Source organism: Mixophyes fleayi, chromosome 3 (assembly GCF_038048845.1).
Source record: "Mixophyes fleayi isolate aMixFle1 chromosome 3, aMixFle1.hap1, whole genome shotgun sequence".
NCBI classification, from domain to species: Eukaryota; Metazoa; Chordata; class Amphibia; order Anura; family Limnodynastidae; genus Mixophyes; species Mixophyes fleayi.
In genome coordinates this window covers 168,634,074-168,654,702 of record NC_134404.1, presented here as the reverse complement: position 1 = coordinate 168,654,702, position 20,629 = coordinate 168,634,074, and the positions used below count along the sequence as shown (strand labels likewise).

General features: G+C 37.5%; 2 protein-coding genes across 3 annotated transcripts in view; one reads left to right on the top strand and one right to left on the bottom strand.

Moving 5' to 3' along the window:
- Positions 1-693: 693 nt before the first annotated feature.
- On the top strand, positions 694-15,448 carry AKIRIN2 (akirin 2). Its single transcript, XM_075202758.1, has 5 exons — positions 694-1,229; positions 8,352-8,492; positions 11,002-11,145; positions 12,609-12,680; positions 14,792-15,448. The coding sequence occupies exons 1-5, from the start codon at positions 1,055-1,057 to the stop codon at positions 14,800-14,802; spliced, it is 543 nt and encodes a 180-aa protein (XP_075058859.1). The 5' UTR covers positions 694-1,054; the 3' UTR covers positions 14,803-15,448.
- A 4,307-nt stretch (positions 15,449-19,755) lies between these two features.
- Positions 19,756-20,629, bottom strand: part of ORC3 (origin recognition complex subunit 3) — a 62,371-nt gene continuing 61,497 nt past the window's right edge. For both annotated transcript variants that reach the window (XM_075202751.1, XM_075202752.1), the window contains exon 21: positions 19,756-19,989. In XM_075202751.1, coding sequence (XP_075058852.1) covers positions 19,884-19,989 — 106 coding nt within the window. In that variant the 3' untranslated portion in view covers positions 19,756-19,883. The remainder of the gene's footprint in view (positions 19,990-20,629) is intronic.

Here is a 20,629-nt window from a genome sequence, read left to right as displayed (position 1 = left end):
TTAAGATCATTAGACTTAAGTGGAACCTGCGCCCACTTTTTAATGGAACAGGTCCAAGTTGTCAGCAAACTGGTTTAGTTTTTAGTTTTATTCCAACTGAACGTGACCTAAACCAAGCAATCACTCCATTGTCTTATCTGCCAACACCCACTCTATATCCCCCATCTGCAATTAATTTCACAATGAATTGTGCACAATCAACTGTACCTGAGCCCCATAACTGCCAAATAGAGTACACCTTATTAAGAAAACCTAGTCAATCACATTTTTTTTAAAAAAATTAAAGTATCGTGGAAATGTATATTTTTAATGTAATTGACAAAGCAATGAACAAAATGGGGGGGGGGGGGGGGCTAGCAGATACTAGCGGAATCGTGCCTAAACAAGTTGTATTTGTATTGATAAACATATAACACGTGTCTACTCTCTTTAAATCGCAGAATAATTCAGTGTAAATCAATGTTCAACTCTACGAACTGTTCATCCTGTATTAACCCAGCTGTGCATCCACAGCTGACCAATGAAAACACTCCGTCCGCAAGTTTCAAAACAACAACTGGGATTTAAATTCAAATACGGAAAAGACTTCCTTGAAATAGAGCATGTCGGGTAATGTAGTTTAACTGCTGCTTTGTCGACCTGAAACGGGCGGCGGGCGGACTACATTTCCCAGAAGGCAGTTGGCGCTAGCAGTGCATGTCGGTGTGAGAATGAATCAGTGGCGTTGTTGTTAACGCCATATTGAGAGCAGAGTCATACAGACAGCGCTTAGTAACGTACGGTATCTCAGTGACTGTGTGCTCCATCCCTCGCCATCCTCTACGGCACACAGTGCCAGCGGTCTGGCTACAGTTGATAACTGTGTGGCTCGTTCTCAGGAACCAGGCAGGCGAAGCATTGACCCGGAAAGGTGACTGGAGGCTGAGGAGGCAGCGCCTAACAAGAGGCCGGGGTACTTGGGGAAAGAGCCGCAGTGTGAAGCCTTCTTGCCCGGCTTGAGGAAGAGCATTGTTCCTGTTCTTCGGTCTGGGTGTGTGCTCGTCCGTGTGCGGACATGGCCTGCGGAGCCACCCTTAAAAGGACTATCGACTTCGACCCTCTCCTGAGCCCGGCGGCCTCTCCGAAGAGAAGAAGATGCGCCCCCCTCTCTCCCTCCGGACCCTCCCCACAGAAATACCTCCGTATGGAGCCCTCACCCTTCGGGGAGGTGTCCTCCCGGCTAACCGCAGGTGGGCTCCTCTGATGATGTGACTGGGGGCCTGAGAGCTTGTCCTTGGGGTGTGAAAGGGGTTGGAGGATGGGCAGGGGGCGATGAGCAAGGTGTGAATGCCAGGAGATGGGGGAGGGAGACTGGCTGGAAACCATGGGTTACCATTTGCTGGGAAGGGGACATTTTGGGCAAGGAGAACTCTTATCTGTACTGTGGTTCTAATGGCGGTGATATGCTCTGCTATAAAAGTCAGCAACTACATAATTATCTAGTCTGTTGTAGGAGTTACGATGCAGGGATGGACAGATTGATTTAACACTTCCCCATTAACCCATTGAGGGATCTTGGTAGCAGTATATTTATTATATTATACTACTCAAGATTGGTGTGGTGTTAAATGTGTTCAGTTGTGACATCATGAATAACTTAATATTCTGTAACTGCCATGTTTCTTCTACTTTATTTGGTTTGCAGGGTTTAACTACTGCTCTGTGTCTGGCCAACAGGGTCACTTGTTTTGTTTTTTTTATCTTTGCATTAGTAATTAACACAGGTCATCATATGTATAATTGGCTGAGCTCACTGGGGGATGGTCTCCTACATGAATGTAATGAACTATTCATTGAATGGCAAATGTAATGTCTCTTCTACAGTGCACAAAGTTAGCACTACCATATGAGTGTCCAGAATATATTTGTTGTTTTTTAAATCTATGCTCAGACAGCCTTTTGAGTTAACTTTATGGCTGCATATAGTTAGTGTTGCTGATATTTCATGTAGAATTCAGATGGTAATTAGTATTGCACATTTGTTTTTTCAGTTTAAGTTTGGGTAATGCACCCTGTAAATGTGAAGGAAGCATGTGGATGACTTGATGCATGCTTATAACTTCAGATTTGTCAAACTTGTTTTTATGTTAACAATTTAGCCATGAAATTTTCCATTCCTTTGTATATGCAAGTTATTTTCACAAATAGGATGGTCAGTTGTATTTTAGCAGAGTAGATTCTTTCACTGATCTGCTCTTATCTATAATTCAATCACCTACAAAACTGCACATTAAACAAACCACATTAAGCATGTTTACATTTACTATGTTACAACTTTGTTTCCTCTTCATGTTATTACATGTTTGCATGTGGATGGCCATTTTCTGGACAGCTGTGAATATTCATAAGCCTAAACAGCCCACTGAGAGGAGCATGCTCACTGTTCCTGAGAAACATTGTGACATCATCAAACTGCCAGTGTTTATTTCATTAGCTCTAAATGATCACATGAGATCCGTGCAACAGGAACTTCTGTCCATAAAACAGCTAATCTTGATGCCAAGGCATTTCATGGCGTAGATTTATCATTTTATTTTGTATTTTTTTCTATTGGTCATGTGACCGGTAACTACACTGCAATTAGGCTTTTGCAGGGTGTTGGTATGGCTTTATTTATTTTTTTTAACTGCGTGACTGATATAGACTAGGGTAATTGCCTATCTTATTTAAAAAATAAAAAAAACAGGCAGAAGAATTAATGCAGATGTGGTAGTCCTTGTCCTATTAAACCACTTGTAAAGTGATACTTGCATTTGGTAACAAAAGTTTACTGGACTCAGTTCTGTGTTTCTATACCTTCCAGTTAATGCAAATGCAGGACTACCAGGAGCGTAAAATGATTGATGACAAAGGACAAAATGCTGTCAGTGATTTATGATGTAGCTTTAGTAAACTGCACCCATCATTTCTAATATACAAAGATCAAGTTGTATTACAGTACTTTATTTTGAATTGCTGTTTTGTGGTGCTACTAGGCACCCTTAATTGTTCTGGACTAAATGTGCTTTATATGGATTATATAAAGTGAAGTCTGGATCCACAGAATTAGCTGGATGTTGGAAATATCTGTAGTAGTAGAATGAGTATTAACCATTGATATGCGTTTCCGGATCATGGTTAACATCTTTAGTTGTTTTTGCACTACATGAAATGTAATGGAACTAGTTACTATGAAAAGGCACTCCAGTGATTAGACTGAACTTTGCTGCTTTTAAGATACATATATTTAAAATGTGTTTCTTCATTGCAAAGAAATGACAACTGCCTAAACATGTTATATTTGCTAGCTGAGGAATGCTATAACTTTCCTAGCAACCATGTTGGTCCTTCCTCCTGCTAGAGCCGAGTGCCATTCCTTGTTTGTGTAAATAATGATGCAACTGCTTGCATGGTTTTACAAAATCAGTTGGCAGTATGCCTTAATGTGGTTATTGATAAATGGTTATTAGAGTTGGATAACAGAAGTTAACCCTGGTCCTCAAAGGTAATTTCCCTGTTGTTCAGCCTCTCATGGGGACAGGCTTCCCCTAGGGCAGTGTTGGCTAACCTGTGACACTCCAGGTGTTGTGAAACTACAAGTCCCAGCATGCTTTGCCAATATATAGTAGCTTATTGCTGGAAGAGTATGCTGGGACTTGTAGTTTCACAAACACCTGGGGTGTCACAGGTTGACCAATACTGCCCTAGGGCCATGTTTTTGCTGCTCCCCTTGCTCCTTCACATTTCTATGTAGTATACATTGATAGATTGCCCCTTGCTGCTGTGACCCACCCCCATCAACCTCTGACAGCTTGTTGGTGTGGTAACATGCAGGTGTAAGTGATCTATGGGGACCAGTGTTTTCTTCGGATTTTCTACCCACAACTGAAAAGTAGTCTCTGTTATCTATATTGCAATAACATTACAGACTAACATTGTATTGACTTGGAATTGCTTTCCAGTCTTTGTACAAGAGTAGCTAAATCTCTTTCCCATTAACTCATGTAGCTGGCTTCAGGCTGTCTAAATTATAGATAACATAATTTGGTATAGGTGTGGTCATATGCTTTCATCTAATCCATAGGAGCTTTATTGGGCATCATACTGTTACACCCTTAAAACAGGGAATCTTTACTTTTTTTTTGCACAACTTTTACTAAATGACTCATCTGTACTCATATAGGTTTTGAAACATCAATTCTTTGTACAGTTTTGGTGAGTGTCCCGTTAAACCTATTGAGTTTTTTTTTTTTTTTTTTTTATAGCAATAACCATGCTCAAAATGATTCTCGCTTCTGTTTTTCTTTCTGTGGTCTCTTGCTTTTTGCACACAATGTACATGTGGTTTGTTTTTCTTTCCTACCATCCTCCAACATACTAAAGATCTACAAGTGTAATATAAAATAACTGGTAAATCCCTAGTATGTTGTCTACGATAGATGTAATCACCCACTCCTCAAATTAGAACTACATGTGTCCCGTGACCCATTCCACTAGCCCATAGTAGCTACTTACTAGAAGTTTGAATGCTGATGTAATGAAAACTGTTGAACTGCCTGGTTACAGAGCATTGGACTTCTGCAGCTGTACTAGGAGGGGTTGTTAATTACTGTGCACATTTTTCTTCTCTCTCTTAAAAGGTTTATGGAAAAATATTATTGAACTGATTTCATGGATTTTTTTTTTTTTATTATTATTTTTGCCACCTTATTCCCCAACACTTATGAGCTAAATTCACTATTACATTGGTATTGCTTGCTGTGGTGAACAGGAATGGTTCTCCTGTAATTCCACACATTACAAATGAGAAGATACTTCTGTATGACACAAGTTACAATAAGTGTTCCAATGCAGCGCTACAATCTTATTATAGTCCAAGTGCCTGCAGCTTTGTGGGCATCTACATTTTGTTTTGCTGCCACTGTCTTTTTAATCTTTATTTTGGAGCCTGTAAGACTTTTAAATTCTTTCACTAGATGTGAAAGAAGCACTTTATGGTTTGATGTGAGTTTACCTGTGGGAAAAGGGCTCTTATTGTTCCACCAATGGCTTCAGCAGCATCTCTAGCACAATGGTCTGATTTATTAGCCTTTTGTGTTTTTAAATGAACCACTTTTATGAACGGTACAGCTTATAAAATGTTAAATTAACCTAAGGGCCTTTTTCTTTAGTCTTACTTGAGTACATGTAGTTTTCACACTTAAATATTTCAACACTATTGCTTCCCCACAACCTCTGGGTTTAGACTCCCAGTGGGAAATTCAATGTCCCCTGGAATAGTGCAGCATTAAACCTATTACCGTTAATACGGTAAATTTAACCAAGATTTCTGCTTGTGGCTCCCTGAGCTGCGAGCAAAAAGCAGCTTTAAAGATTACCATGCTAGCGGTAATTATGCGCACTATTACCGTAGTAACGGCATACTTCCTTGCAATCGCATGCCATTGTTTATATCTCAGTCCCCTTCTGTCATTCAAGACTTCATTACTTTTAATAATGTTGGCTAAGTGTCTCTTAATACAAGACCATGGGAATTGGCCTAGCGGGTATGAAGTTATTGGGGATGTGATCCAGTTGTAAGAAACAGAAAAGATAAGCAGCAAAAGGGAGGCAGACACATCTCCATAAGTTTACCTATAGCCTGTACAGAGAGAGACACTAAAACTGTTGGTCATGAGACTAGAATGCCTTGCAGCTTTTTTTGGTTGCAGAATTGTGTGTGTCTTCTTTAAGACATTTTTCCAATACTCTACTCAAATATTGTATTTGCCTGGGAAGGACAAATAAAAAGTCTCTAGCAGTAAATGACCTGTGGATCCCCAGCTGACTAAATGGTTTGCATCCTAATCCAACTAGAAACACAACCGCTACAGAGCCACACTTTCCCCAGTCATAAATATGTAACGTGAAGTTGTGACAGCGTTTATTGTTCCTGGAACACTGCTTGACAAATTTGTTTGCCTCAAAATAGTTCTGTGAGTTTTTAGTTTGATTTTAAAATCATTATTCTTAATTCTAATTGTCAAATTTCTGAAATGACCGCAGAACCTAAAGTACGCTGGAGTATCTAACACATGCTTCAACACTTTGAACTGGAGAGATTTAGGGTACTTTGTAATTTGTGGGAGTATGTGTAGGTTTTTTGTCTGCGTTTTTGTGCAGTGATGGGCATGTATTAACACGTAATAAATGTCACCCTGCATTCTAAAATGTAAATGTTAGTTTTAGGTCACAATGGAGGAGTCGAGCCCATAAGCTACCATTCATCCTATTTTTTTTTTTTAATTTATTTTTTAATGCAGTTTTAGATTCTACTGGCTATAAAAGCCTATTAACAGTGGATATGTGTGAAGAAGTCCTAAAGATTAAGTAAAGGCACAATATGTTATAGCAGAAAAGCGCATTGTGGATTGGTTGATATATATGCATGGGCAATAGCCAGCAATGTCTTTTGATTTCTGTATTAGAAACCATAAGGGCGCCTTCTTAAAGATGGGGTAGAAGTTCTAGTTGTGGGGATGTAATCCTTTTTTTTGTTAACAGAGCTAAAAATGTCTGGTTTACTCTGAACAATGTATTTTTTACCTTCATAGTTGATGATATATGGGAAATATCAATTTTGGGTGTTTAGTGATCCTTTTATATTGTTTTATATTGTGGAAGAACACAGTGGGATTCTTACTTTGAAATTATGACTTTGTGTTTGGTTGCATAGAAATGCCATAATAAAGTTTAGTGTTCCTTTAAGTCTTCTACCCTAAGAGTATAGATGTTAATATGCTGTAGGCTTGTGGGGAGCCTGATGTCTTCTAAAGCATGTATGTATCTTGCAGATGGTTAATCGTATGCTGTGTGTGTTTTAGTGTTTAGGCATCTGTCAAGAATAGTTTCCTTGCAAAATTCTTTTATCTTTCCAAACTTTCCATCTCTCTTGGTACCCCTACCTCCTTTAAAGCTATGTTAATACCTAAGGTGGACAATATAGGATTGTGTGTGTGTATATTAGAGTTCTAATTTATCACTACCAAGTTTTCATCTACATGCAACTGCACATTAAACAGATACCTGAACATTTAACTAAACATGTTGGGCCTTATACATTAAGGCAGGGTTGTCCAACCCGCGGGCCACATGCGGCCCAGCACGCCTGTAAATGTGGCCCAGAAGGAGTTTTGGTTGTGGCAAGGGGGCAGCACTCTTAATGGAAAAAAAATCCTGCAAAAAAAAAAAGGAAATAATTACCTTGCGGTCACGTCAGCTGGTTCTCCGGCTCCCTCCCTTGTCTCCTCCTCCGTGCGGTGCTCGCAGTGAATGTTGGGTGTGACACCCAACATCCACTACGGTGGGCATTCTCTTTTGCTCCCCCTCCCATGAGGGCTGCATGGAGCACTTGTTATAGCTTGTAACACTTGATTATTTTACATTAAATATCTGCTGATATGTTGTTTCAGATGGGTGTCATTCCTTGATTAAATGTTAAGAGTCAGGTGGTCCCTTGTGTGTATCAGATTGTCCATCAACACATCAGACCATGAGAAAAGTACAGATTTTAGAGATCATTTAGCACAGGCCTGTCCAACCTGCGGCCCTCCAGATGTTGTGAAACTACAAGTCCCAGCATGCCCTTCCAGCTATCAACTGGTTGTCTACTGGCAAAGCATGCTGGGACTTGTAGTTTCACAACACCTGGAGGGCCGCAGGTTGGACAAGCCTGATTTAGCAGTTGCACCTTTACAGGATTCTAAGTTGAAAGCTTTCATAATGTTAAATAATGGCGTTTTATGCACAATGAACTTATTGGGGGGAATTCAATTGACCGCGTTTGTGAGAACACAGGCCGTGCACTATTACGGTTAGTACATTATTTTTAACGTGGATTTTTGCTTGCCGCTCACTGAGTTGCAAGCAAGTATCAGCATTGAAATTACCATACTAACGCTAATAATGTGCACTATTACCGTAGTAACGGTAATAGTGCGTAGGCCATGGTCTTCGAGAGAAGAATGCGCTCAATTGAATTCCCCCCAATGTATCTAGTGTATAGTTGATCATAATACTTATTATCATTATTGTACCTTGGTGTAAGTGTATTGGTTTTTTTTTCTGTGCTTGGGACTGTTACCGAGCACCCAATTTACATTGGATGCGGCATCAAATGGAAATATCTGGGCAAATGGATCTACCAGATTAGTATGTGCCATAAATATATTGTGTGCATTTTTTTTTTTTTTTTTTTGGCGCCTCCAATCAATTATGGGCTCAATTAAAATGTTTTAATGTGAGTGAATGTAGTAAGGAGTTGAGCTTTAATTGGTTTCATTTTTTGTTTACAGAACAAATCCTTTACAACATAAAACAGGAGTATAAACGCATGCAAAAGAGAAGACATTTAGAAAGCAGCTTTCAGCAGACAGAACCCTGTTCCAGTGAAGGACCGCCACACAGTTTTTTGCCTGCTGGGCCAACTCTACCTGGTGAGTGAATTTGTTATATGACTTTTTGTTATTGAAGACAGACACATAAGCGTGAGATTGCTATCGTTACCACAAACCTTGTGTTGAAGATGGATTAGGTTGACAACGCTGCTTCTTTATGTTTTCAGTCACTGCTTGTCTGCTGTTATGGCACTGACAAAAATATTAGTTGTGTGAGATAATGTTAACTCGACACTTCCATGCCATTTATTTTGTTAAATGTATTATGTTATTGACTGGAATATTGTGGCTATTAACATCATTGGTATATGAAAATTCAATGTTTTTCCCCCATTTGTAATATTGATATTTTTTTGATACTTCCAATGAGCAAGTAGCTAAAAGTACAGTTTGAAATAAATTAGATCACATACCTTATAACTGTTTATATATGTACTATAATGTACTTTTTTACAGAAAAGTTTAGTCAAAATTGGGAAAAGCCCTATTGGTCTTAAGTGTCTTTTTAATAAAAGTTTAACTTTATTATTATTTAAATTATATGTGAATACAATGTTTACTGAGGTTTCAAGCAAATATTTTATTTGCAGTGAACCATTTTAAAAGCTGATTTTTTTTTTTTCTTCTAAAAGGGTCCACTTACAGAGGTATCTCGATTTTCACCCAATCAGTTTATTTTTTCTTTGTAGCTCTTAGTTTGATGCAGTTTAAAAAAAAATAAAAAAAAATCTTCTGTTCCGTCTACACTGTGATCTATATGTTTACCTTCATATAATAAACTAGAAGAAATATATATTCTATCCTTTTTAAGGCCAGTTAATGTATTAATTAACTAGCTGTAAAGTCTTTTCTTTTTTTTTTTTTTTTTTTTTTTCTTCCCCCAATATGATTTTTGTGAATTGAGCCAATTACCCTTTATCCATCACTGTTTTGTATAATATATTTGGAGTGTTGGTTTGCCCATCTATAAATGTAATGGCTATGACAAGTCATTCATTCCTTTTGGCTTTTTTTTTCTTTTATTTTCTTACGCCATGAAATCAAAGTTTATCTAACAATTTTTGCCACTGATCAACACACAAACTGATGTCGTATATAAAAAGAAAAAAAAACCTTAAGCTGCAAATAGTCTTTGAGTATCTCCTACCCCTGGACACGAAGATGAAACAAACACAAAATAAGCTATATTGCATTTAGTGGCAATATAGCGGTTAAGCTTCTGTAACGAGTCAACACTTACCCCAGTAAATAAAGGCTTAATATAAAATAAAAGTAACAGTGCTTTATAAACAGGGCAAAATATAAAAAATGCATTTGCAAATACCTGTGAATAACTGCAAAAAAAACACCAACAATTTATTATATACTTAGTCTAAATTTGTATATGCACTTTTTGAGGTATATATTTTCTAATATGTACCTATATACTGTATCTAAACTGCTAAATGCTGTACAGTTTCCAAAACCCAGTCCTCAGGTACTCCTAACAGTGCTTGTTTTCCATATCACTTTGCTGGAGCATAGGTGTACTCATTACTGACTGACACATTATAATGATCCGCAGGTGGTATAATTATTTCCCTTGTCACCCAGAAAACCTGCACTGCTAGGGGTTCACAGGGACTAGATATAGAAACCCTGCCGTAGGCGATTCCTCAGACATTCACTACAAAACAGCACAGTAATGGTGCCAATGCGAATTGGTATATACAAAAATTGTTTCCAAGTATGTTTGTACTTTTTGGCCCAAAGCTACAGAAACTTTTTCCACTTTGTATATGGGTCTCCCACATACTTCCTAGCAAAATCGAAGTGTGGCACAGGTTGTAGAGTGTTGGGGCTATTACATGTAGACTATTCTTCCTATGTCTGTCGAGAAAGGCGCTAAATCTGTCAGTTTCCCTTTGGTCACCTCCCAAACAAGTATAGATGGTTTCCTGTAGATAAATTGAGTTGTTCCATATGACTGCTCCAAGAACATTTAAGGATTTGATATTTTCTTATCTTCCAAATTGGTGCTTTTTTAATAATTGATTTTTTTTTTTCCCCTCGTGCTTTTGAATGCTCTGTGACAAAGCTCTTGTTTCTACATACATTAACCAAAAGTGGGACTTCTCACAACAGGTATATATATATATTTTGAAGCTCATGAGAACACATTCGTTTTACACAAGTGGACACTGTTCAATTAATTATGTCCTCTGAAGACAACTAATTACATCAGTGTTTGCCTTGACAAAATATAGATCAAGCTTTAGAATTGTGGATGGGTTAGTTAGTATGTCTGTTTTGTTTTAATTTGCCATTACAGTATTTTGTGTTTAGCATTAAGAAGAATTTCCTGTTACATTTATTTTAGTATCATGATGTACTGTAAAACTAAAATGTGAAATGCCAAATGGGGTTACTTTATATACACTGTAAGTAACACTTTCGGCAAGAATTGCTTATTCAAAATCCCTAGTCAAAGTTCAGTGGTGAATTCACCTGTGTTTTGGCACTTAATGTAAAGCTTTCAATACATTAATCCAATCCATCCCTGTTAAAGGAACGTCATCTGCATCTCCATTGCGGAAGGAGCAGCCACTGTTTACTCTGAGACAAGTTGGAATGATATGTGAACGTCTTCTAAAAGAACGAGAAGATAAAGTTCGTGAAGAATATGAAGAAATTTTGACCACAAAACTGGCAGGTATGCTGTGTTATGTCATGTATGATGTTTTTGATGCAAAAGAGTTTATGGCTCCACGCAGTTTGATTACCGCTGCCTGCACCTGTAGGTAGTATATATGTATCCTTTATTTCTGTAGTTATGTATTTGTGGTAATTTATGATATTAGTACATGATTTAATAGATGCAACTTAATGGGTTCTTAACCCATGTCTTGGAAAAATCTGTTGCTATGCCATTTGGGATGGGTCCCCATAGACCTCTTTGAAAGCCATCAGTGTACAGTAGTACCAACTAATTTACATATATATATATATATATATATATATATATATATATATATAACATTTTTTATTATTTTTTTAATCCTTTATTAGCACAAACATTCCTGATTTGTTGACACAGTAATTTTAAAGGAAGTTCATTGTTAATTTTAAACACAGATGGCAAACCTGACTTATGGGCATAACTTGGGTCTTAGCTGAGAAAAAGGTTAAGCCCTGTGCTAGTAAATTGGCGGTATAAATGACCTCCAAAGCCAGTATGACTAAAATGTACAAAAATAGTGGCTGGATAGATCCTCTACTGCTGATCTCAGGGCCCAGAGCACTGTGAATACAGCCTTCATGGTTGAAAGACCAGGCATAGAGGATGCAGTCAGTTCATTCCCAACACTTGCCTGTAAATATGTGCCTATAAATAAAAACGTACTACAGTCGAGGACATTCCCCTGTCCCAAGTACCTTCAGCAGGATACAATAAACTGAATTCTGTGCTGTGGGGATGACTGTTTATGGAGAGAGGTGGACCAATTATTTTGTCCTGCCTCCACGAGTTACATCTCCAGTTTAACCCACACATTGCACTGACAGGGCTGGTAGAGAACTGAGCAACAACCAGTGAAGACTCAATGAACGGAGTGCTCCTTACAGTGATACTCCAGTAAAGTTGTGTGCATTGACTATAACTTTAGTAGCCAACCAGTTACTTGGAAAATGTTGTATTTCTAATCATAACTGGATCATAATACAGAGTGTATTTCATGAAACAGTTATGTTCTCCAGATGCCCTCTTTCATAGCTATGCTAACACCTGAGAACACATGCTTCTTAATAGTCAAAATAACGTGATCTAACATTTTACAGCAGTGGGATAGTTAACATGAAATAGAGGCAATCATTTTGTGCACTGAACCAATTTTGACGAGAATAAAGCCATCACATCATTAGAAACCAGTGCAGCCACTAAGGCATGTCATGGTTAAATCGCTGGTTCCTAGTGATAGGCTACAAAATGGCTGACTCAATAGCTGTAGTTAAGAGGTTCACTTTAAACTAATCTCTTTACAATAAGTTGCCTTACTTTTAACATTTAAGCTGTGTATTTAGGGTGTGTATTTAATTCCACACACTTTATAGATCTTCTACCACCTGAACATTAATAAACGTTTTTTGCTTTTTTTTTTTTTTTTTTTTTGTCTTAAGAACAATATGATGCTTTTGTGAAGTTCACGCATGATCAGATTATGCGACGATATGGAGAACAGCCTGCTAGCTGTAAGTATATTTACTTAAAACAGTTTCTTGATACAGTGATATTCAGGAATCATTTGTATACTGGGATATTTACTGCTACAATAGCCCTTTCAAAATAAGAAAGTGCTTGTTCTTGCTTTTTGTATGAACTGCATGCAGAATACTGTCCACATTCTGCATTCCATTATGTGTAATTGGTTCAAAAATCAGTGCCCATTTATTATGAAGTCCTTGTAAAAAAAAAAAAAAGAGTAGTGTAGCTCTTATTTCAGTTTAAAATTTGTTTACGGTAGAACCTTTCAATAAAAATACGATTTTGAATACAGAAGTTAGCCATTGCTATTTAAGGTTTTTCTGCTTCAAATGAATCTACAGACATAAAATATATAAATATATATATATATATATATATATATATATATATATATATATATATATATATACACATATACACATATACACATATACACATATACACATATACACACACACACATATACACACACACACACACACACACACACACACTTCCAATTCTGTCTACTATTGCTTTCATTCTGCTGTGTTCTATTGGGAATAAAGCTGCTTCTGTGTTTACACATTTTGGTTTTTAAAGACATTAGTTGACCTTTTATGATATGAGTTTGTAAACACTTGTCTTTTCCAGTCATCCTCCCTTCTACAAGTTAACCCATTCCTTACACTTTGATGTTTACTGGCTGGCACTGCTAAAAGTTACCGCTAAGAGCGCGTACTCACCAGGTTTCTACTTGGCTGACCTCAGAATAGTGATCACTATGAGAAGTCTTTCCAGAACCTGGATGGATTTTGACACCTGTTTGGTGTGTTTATAGTCTGTCTAGGGGGGAATTTACAGTGGGAATAGACAATGATTTTCTTGTAGCAATCACTTGATGAATATAAATAGCAACATGCCATTAAACTGCTCTAATACTTAATTTTTCATAATTGATGAGCAGAACATAAGTAATGTGCAATAATAAATTGATGATGGAAATTGGGTGGAGATCTTTTCAGTGACTTCATAGAAACAGAATAGAGAAAGAAATACTAACTGGGGAATACGCACCTCAAATGTGTAGTCAGATAGTAATTTTAATGAGGGTTAGTGTATTCCCAAATTCTTATCTAATATTTATATTGCTCATGGACATGAGATGAATGAAAGAAACACACACAAAAACAAAATTGTATTTGTACAAGTTAAAATTGTATATATTAAAAGCAAAATATCAAAACTTAGTGGTGTAAATGAGTAGCTACAGATATATAAGTATGTATTTCAGATAATCCTCTTTATAAGGCTCTTATTAGGAGTAAATTCATATAAATGGTATGGTGCAAAATTTATAGAACCAAATATAATAATGAATAATAGAATCATACAAAGTATACACTATATTTGGTTTAAAATATCATTTAGAAAACTGAATTTCAGTTATGATACTATAAACTGATACTGCTCTCATAATTATTAATAACAGACTGTAACTGTTGCAAATGTTATGTGGCAGTATTTGAGACTAGTGTAGGCTCCACTGAAGTATGTTAAAAATTATTGTTAGTCACTATGTCCAAAAAAGATCTTTCTAAGTTATAATATACTAGTTACTATATAGGCTCTTAAGCCATATCTGAGGCTGAGTTTCAAAATTCTAATAGTCATGCAGCCAATTACTCCTATCTGTGTGTAAGTTGTAAACTAAAATAAAAGTAATATGGCTAGAGTATTTTATACTATTTATTTGACTTTAATAGTTTCAATATTTATAATACCAAGCACATTACTGAGTATGACTTATTAAAAGAATCTGCACGGACAAATGATTTGTGCTGTTCAGTAGGGCTATAGATAATTATCTGAATCAGATCTTTTCAGTGACTGTATGCTACCAAAAACAATGCTATACATTAGCACATACTAAACATGTCTTGTGGGTAAATACGTGGCATTAATTTAATTAAATCCTTATTTAAATGGTTTTCCCTGTTGAGTTGAGAAGAACTACAAATCTAATCCTGCGTATTGACTGGTTTAAATGGTATTGAGATGTGTATAATTTTTTTTTTTGTATTTCAACTAACTCTTCCTTGTTCTTTGTCACCCACAGATGTCTCATGAATTGTCCCTTGCCTTCCTTTGGCTGTTCTCCCCCTATTGCTGCAAGATGTCCTAGTTAAAAATTGTGGCAATGCCATATTCCCCCTCCTTGTGAACACAGCTTATTTCAAGCTTTTGTCAGTGGCAACCACTCTTATGCAGCAACTGGTTTTGGAGTGCTCCCTGATGTCCGTGCCACCGGATGTGGATCTATGCTACCTGTATTAATATACCAGTGGCCTCATTTGCTGTATCATTGAAATCTGGCTGCTTTTGTTAATGTTTTAAAATGGATTAAAGCTGGTGTTTAAGAACATGCCCTGTACTAGTTGTGTCATTAAGTCAAGTAAGTCAACTTTTTGACAGATTTCCAGTGAGGTTTTAACCGTGCACTACAAAACAGTACCTGCCATCAATATGGTGGAAAACTCCATGGGACAATTTTAAAGTGACACTCAACAGATCTGAGGAAAAACATATAGGGCATGTGTATTTTAAAGGACTTTTGTGGGGAAGGTAAAAACAGATTTATGATTACTTGTTTTGTAGTTTTTATTTATTCTATCAGTCTTTAACAAATGTTTAATGCAATTTTTTTCCGTCTATCATTGTTTAACTGCCTTGTAGTACTGGAATTTAGTTGGAAAATAAAAATGTACAAAATCTTCATTGTGTTTTTTATTCTGCAGTATTTTTTTTTTTTAGGGTTGTGGCATTTTCATATATTTTGTTACCCAAAAGCAAACCAATTTTTGTTTTAGAATCGGCTGCTTGTGGTTTTAATAAACTGTAAGAACACACAATGACTGGTTGCTGTACTCTGCACAGTGTCTTATTCTTTTAGGATTCCTTATGCTACTACTTGGAGTGATGTGTAGCAATCATGGAGCAAAAGTATACCGTTGAGAAAATGTCAGAGGAAAGAAGTGACATTCACTATGGCACCATGGATTATGGGGTCTAGTCACTGAACACACAAATTAGCGGAGAGGGCATCTTCCTGTTTTAGCGACTCTTTTTTTTTTTTTAAATTGGAACTTGCTCCGCAACTAGACAATGTTATGACTCTACTCCCTTTTTTTATTTCTTTTAAGCCTATAGATGATTCAACATCCTAATTGTTGCTCCACGAGTCATAAACTTTAAAGTCAGGACATTTTTTTCTCCATAAGCTTTACATACACCAGTCTTATTCCTTTAGCTTTGTTTAAAAGCAGCATTGTCATTTTTTTTTTTTTTTGTGCTTTACAACTTCCTTTAGTGTAATTTTATTTACTTTGTCTGAAACTGATATGTATTTCATTGGAAACACTAATCGGATGTGTCCAAGTAAAAATAATAACTTTATATTATTTGAATGTTAGCCTGGTTACCAATATTGTAGGCGTAAAGAAGAGCAAGCTGCATGTGAAAATGGAAAATAAGAACTGTTTGACATGTGGCTCGCTGGCAGTATACTGTCTGATATTTTGCTTGACTCCATTTGTGTATGTTGTCATATGTAAGCGGAACACATCTTGTCTCATTTATTTTAGTAGCTCATTTTATGAAGCTTCCAGCATGTGGCATATTGCAATAAATTGGAGGAAAAAATAATGTAAGTACCCCCGTCTCCTGCTCAATTCATAACCAAAACTATACTGCCTGAGTTTGTCCCTAAATTTGGGGGACAACAAAGGTTTAAAACACCAGCAGTAGGGTGGGCCTGTCACACTATAAAGTGAAAACCCACAGTGTGGGGTTCCTCTGTTGGTGTCGAGCAGCATTGGCCTTCTAACCCTCAATAAGGCTGCACATTACCCTTCATCTAGGTCAGGGGTAGGCAACCTTTCCTGGTGTTGTGAAACTACAAGTCTCAGCATGCTTTGCCAGTAGATAGGTGGCAAGGCATGCTGGGATTTGTAGTTTCACAACACCTGGAGAGCCGCAGGTTGCCTACCCCTGATCTAGGTAATAAAGTTAAAACAATACATTTTATTAAAGGGACATTTATTTGTAATATTGTGCCTGCATGTTAAGCAAATGTTACAAGCTATGACAAATAAATATAAATTAAGCTAGGGGCTGCAGGTGAAGAATAAATATAAATTAAGCTAGGGGCTGCAGGTGAAGACTCTGATGGCTGCTATTGCTCATCACTGCTCAACAGCATGGTAAGGGCCTGCAAAGACTACCAGGGAGCACTGAAAAGTGCTGGACTGCAAGTATTGGGGATAATGGAATAACTCTGGTACCATTGGTGTTGGGTGTTTTGCTACCCCAGTGATTACTGTAAAATGGGGGACAAAGTTCAAAGATATGCTTCAAAATGCACTGAAATGGAAAACCTTGTGCATATATGGACATGTAAAATGGAATGGGTTTTATTTTGGGATGCGTTTGCGTGCATTGTACTTACATTAAAGAAAGTTATGCAGTATTTCAACAGCAGTGTGTAACAATCCTAAGTTATTGCAGCAACTGCACTATAAGAAATCTGCTGCTATGATGGCAGCAGAAGCAGTGAAGTCTAATAATTAGAGCTAGACCTTCAATAGATGCTAGCAAATACTAGAAATAAAAAAAACCCTGGCTCTATGCTTTCCAGTTTTTATTTATTTAATGCTTTGTATTCTCTATCATCTATTCTTTGGGACAGTGTTCACCATGGGGATATAGAAGCATTTAGGAGTTAACAAAGGGAAAAGGCTCCTCCTCTCACTGAATGATATTCCAGTTGTAACTTTGTGCCCTGAAGTTTGGATGTTTTTTGTTTTTTTTGAGAGATGGATATGGCAGACAAGCATTTCTGTTTAATCTTTGAATTTATATGGAGTTCTCAGAGTTCAGCCACCTTATGTTCCTTCCATACCACCATGGGATCTCAACTTAGTCCTATCTGCAGCTTAACCATTTGAACCAGTCAAGCTCATGTTTCTTACTTGAAAGATGTTTTTTTTTTATCCTTCCTATTCCTTCATCCAGGAGTGTCTCCAAGTTGGGGGCTCTTTCTTGTAAGTCTCTTGTCCTGATCTTTTATAAGGATGGGCAGTTCTACACATTAAATGGTCATTCCAGCCTAAAGTGGTGTCAGGTCTCCACCTCAACCAGAAGATGGTCATTCTTTACTACAAGCAGGATCTTCAGCTGCCGTGTGTGTGCGCTGAACTGCGTGCTTAGTAACGCTTAAGTGCGCAGATCCAGCGTTACCTCTATATTCCCATGGTGAGCAGTGTCTCATAGATGGAATCTGAAAAATGGATTTAACGTAAGTGCAAAAATCACTTTTTATAAACACTGCAAAAGTCTGCTAATCTAGGCATCAGCCCTAAGGCACCTTCAACAGATACACCTTCTGACAGGCATATTTGCGTGTCCCTGCAGGCTTGCATCTGAGTGCATTTGTTTGAACATGTTCTAACTGCGTGGGCATGCTCCCAATATGACATTTTACCAGCTAATAATAATTTAACTATATAAGCAAGTGGATTATTCCATTTTGAAAATCCATTTAAAATTGTATCAGCAGGCACATTGATCATTTATTAATGCTAGGAAGACAAATAGATCAGGAAACGGGTGTTAAACAGACTAAGAGAATGTAACTTACATTTTCATATGCTTGTATGCATACATAACGCACCCTCATTACTCTGTTCCCTTCAATCTTTTTTCAAATGGATCTGTGCACATCCCTAACAATATGAACCTCCCATCCCTCATAGCAAACACTGGAACTGAACAAAGGTCTACATGGAGATGGGACAGGTCTGAAACAATCTCCAAAAGAACAGGTTTACATACCTCCCAATTGTCCCAGTTTCAATGGGACTCCTGAATTTAGGGCACTGTCCACCACCTGAGGACATGTTTGTCTCACTAGTGAGAATGTTGGGGGAGGGAAGATAACTAATGGGCAGCCCATCACTTTACAAGGCAACACAGCCCTATGGGGGTCTCTGACCACGTCCCCCATCCCACTGCCAGGGAATTGGATGTTGGGATGTATGGGTGGTACAATGTTATCAGAAGAATCCACCTGACACACTCTGCAACCAATACCACAATAAAGAGTGGTTATATATTGAATGGTGTTGTATAGTATTTAGGTATGGATCACAAATAGTACTATTTTGGTTAGCATGCCATGTGCTGGCTTTTGGACTAGGAATACTAGGTTGATAGAAGCCGGATCTTAATCTATTTTACCAGACACAAAAGATTGACTCTGACCCACACTGCATATTGGAAGTCTACATGTAATCGGTTATACATATTTCAGAGGTATAAGCTATATTGCGAATTTGTAAGAAAATTGAACCATGCAATTTTCTCTCTAAGAGTCTCCATTAGTGTGAATTTGTCACCGGGAAAGTGTCCAACATATAGCTCTAGTGTTTAGATTTTTCTCACCTGTAATATAAGGTGGCAGTGGATGAGGTTAGATTGTATACAATGCTGAATAAACTTCTTGGCCCAACGTATTTAATATGTATCACAAAACTATTAGATCTTCACAACAGCACATTTCGCATTAGTCCACTTGTAATGTATTATTTTTCTAAATGCACTGTTTACCATAGTTCATTGCACCAGGTAGTGAAATCTGCAAGAACAGGTAGGAGAGTGCAGCACAGTGTTGGAGAATGGCATTGTGATGGGCTTGGTATATCCCCTCTGGGGGAGGGGGTGGGTTGGCCCATCTGACCTCCCGTACATGCTTCTCACAACTCCCCCACTTTCTCTTCTCTCCCCTACCAGATCTGTATTGAATGGCACCATACAGATTATGACACTATGCACCAACAAGAATGTAGGGTGGTGAAATATAGAAATGATTGTGACTGGCAACCTTGCTCTTGTGACGAAATCTACTTTGATTTTGGTGATAAACAGTAGCAAAAAGATTGCTTGCTATTGCTGTTATATGCTTTTATGTTTGCTCATTCCTAGTAAATAGTGGAGTATAATAATTGATTATCAACCACGTCTGACTTTAGTTATTGCCAGGTTTGTTTTTATTTGTACAGTTTACTTCACAGTATTTCAAATGTCATAAAAATTACAAAACTAGATTTTTTTTATTTACTTTCATCGCAATTTTGAAGAATATTTCTCTTCCGCTAACAGCCACCCCATGTCAGTCTTGCCACGTGATCAGTCTTCTGCTTCGTGGGCTTTACGAAGCCTAGGAGCTCCAACTCAGAAACTGCCCTGATGAAACGTGCACTGATAAACAGAGTTAAGGATTTCAGTTGATCTGTGATCAAACTCTTAAAAAAAGACTCTGTAAAACATATTAATTTAGCTACTGTCAGTACTTTTCCTTGAAGAGAGGGAAAGATAGTACAAGTTCTGTTATGCTTATGTTTCTTGAACTGATATTATTAAAAGGTAAAATCCACACTGCAGTGGAGGTCTGTGGTTTCCAGGAGAACCTTCTCCATAGTGTAGCACTACCCTTTTCTTACTTAATTTTTGCTGTGGAAACCAGTAATGATGGAGCAAATGTTTTCAACTTCACAATAGGGACATGTGACAACACAGCGTTGTTGGAAATCAGAAATCTTGTAAGTCACAACGGGGTTTGGCAAAACGTTGTACAACCTTCTAAAGGAGCCACCAGTTAGGACCTTTGAATATCCAAACAAAAGTTGGGCACCAGCAGTACATTTTGGCCACCTTGTCCTGGAGATTGTTCCAGCTCTTTTAGTTTCCTCCATATAAATTAAAGTTTGAAAACAGATATATGTTGCTCACTCAGCCAAGATTATTCTTGATCTATTATAGAAGCGAAAGCCGATCTGGGAGAAAGAGGATTTAAAGATTGAGCCTGTTCATGTTATTAATGAGCTGACACAGAATCGCA

Bases quoted from the DNA above. Each gene is read 5' to 3' on its own strand.
- AKIRIN2 (XM_075202758.1), top strand. From the start codon at position 1,055: ATGGCCTGCGGAGCCACCCTTAAAAGGACTATCGACTTCGACCCTCTC. The intron at 1,230-8,351 runs GTGGGCTCCTCT...TTTTGTTTACAG, and splicing joins GTCCTCCCGGCTAACCGCAG to AACAAATCCTTTACAACATA. The intron at 11,146-12,608 runs GTATGCTGTGTT...TTTTGTCTTAAG, and splicing joins TTTGACCACAAAACTGGCAG to AACAATATGATGCTTTTGTG.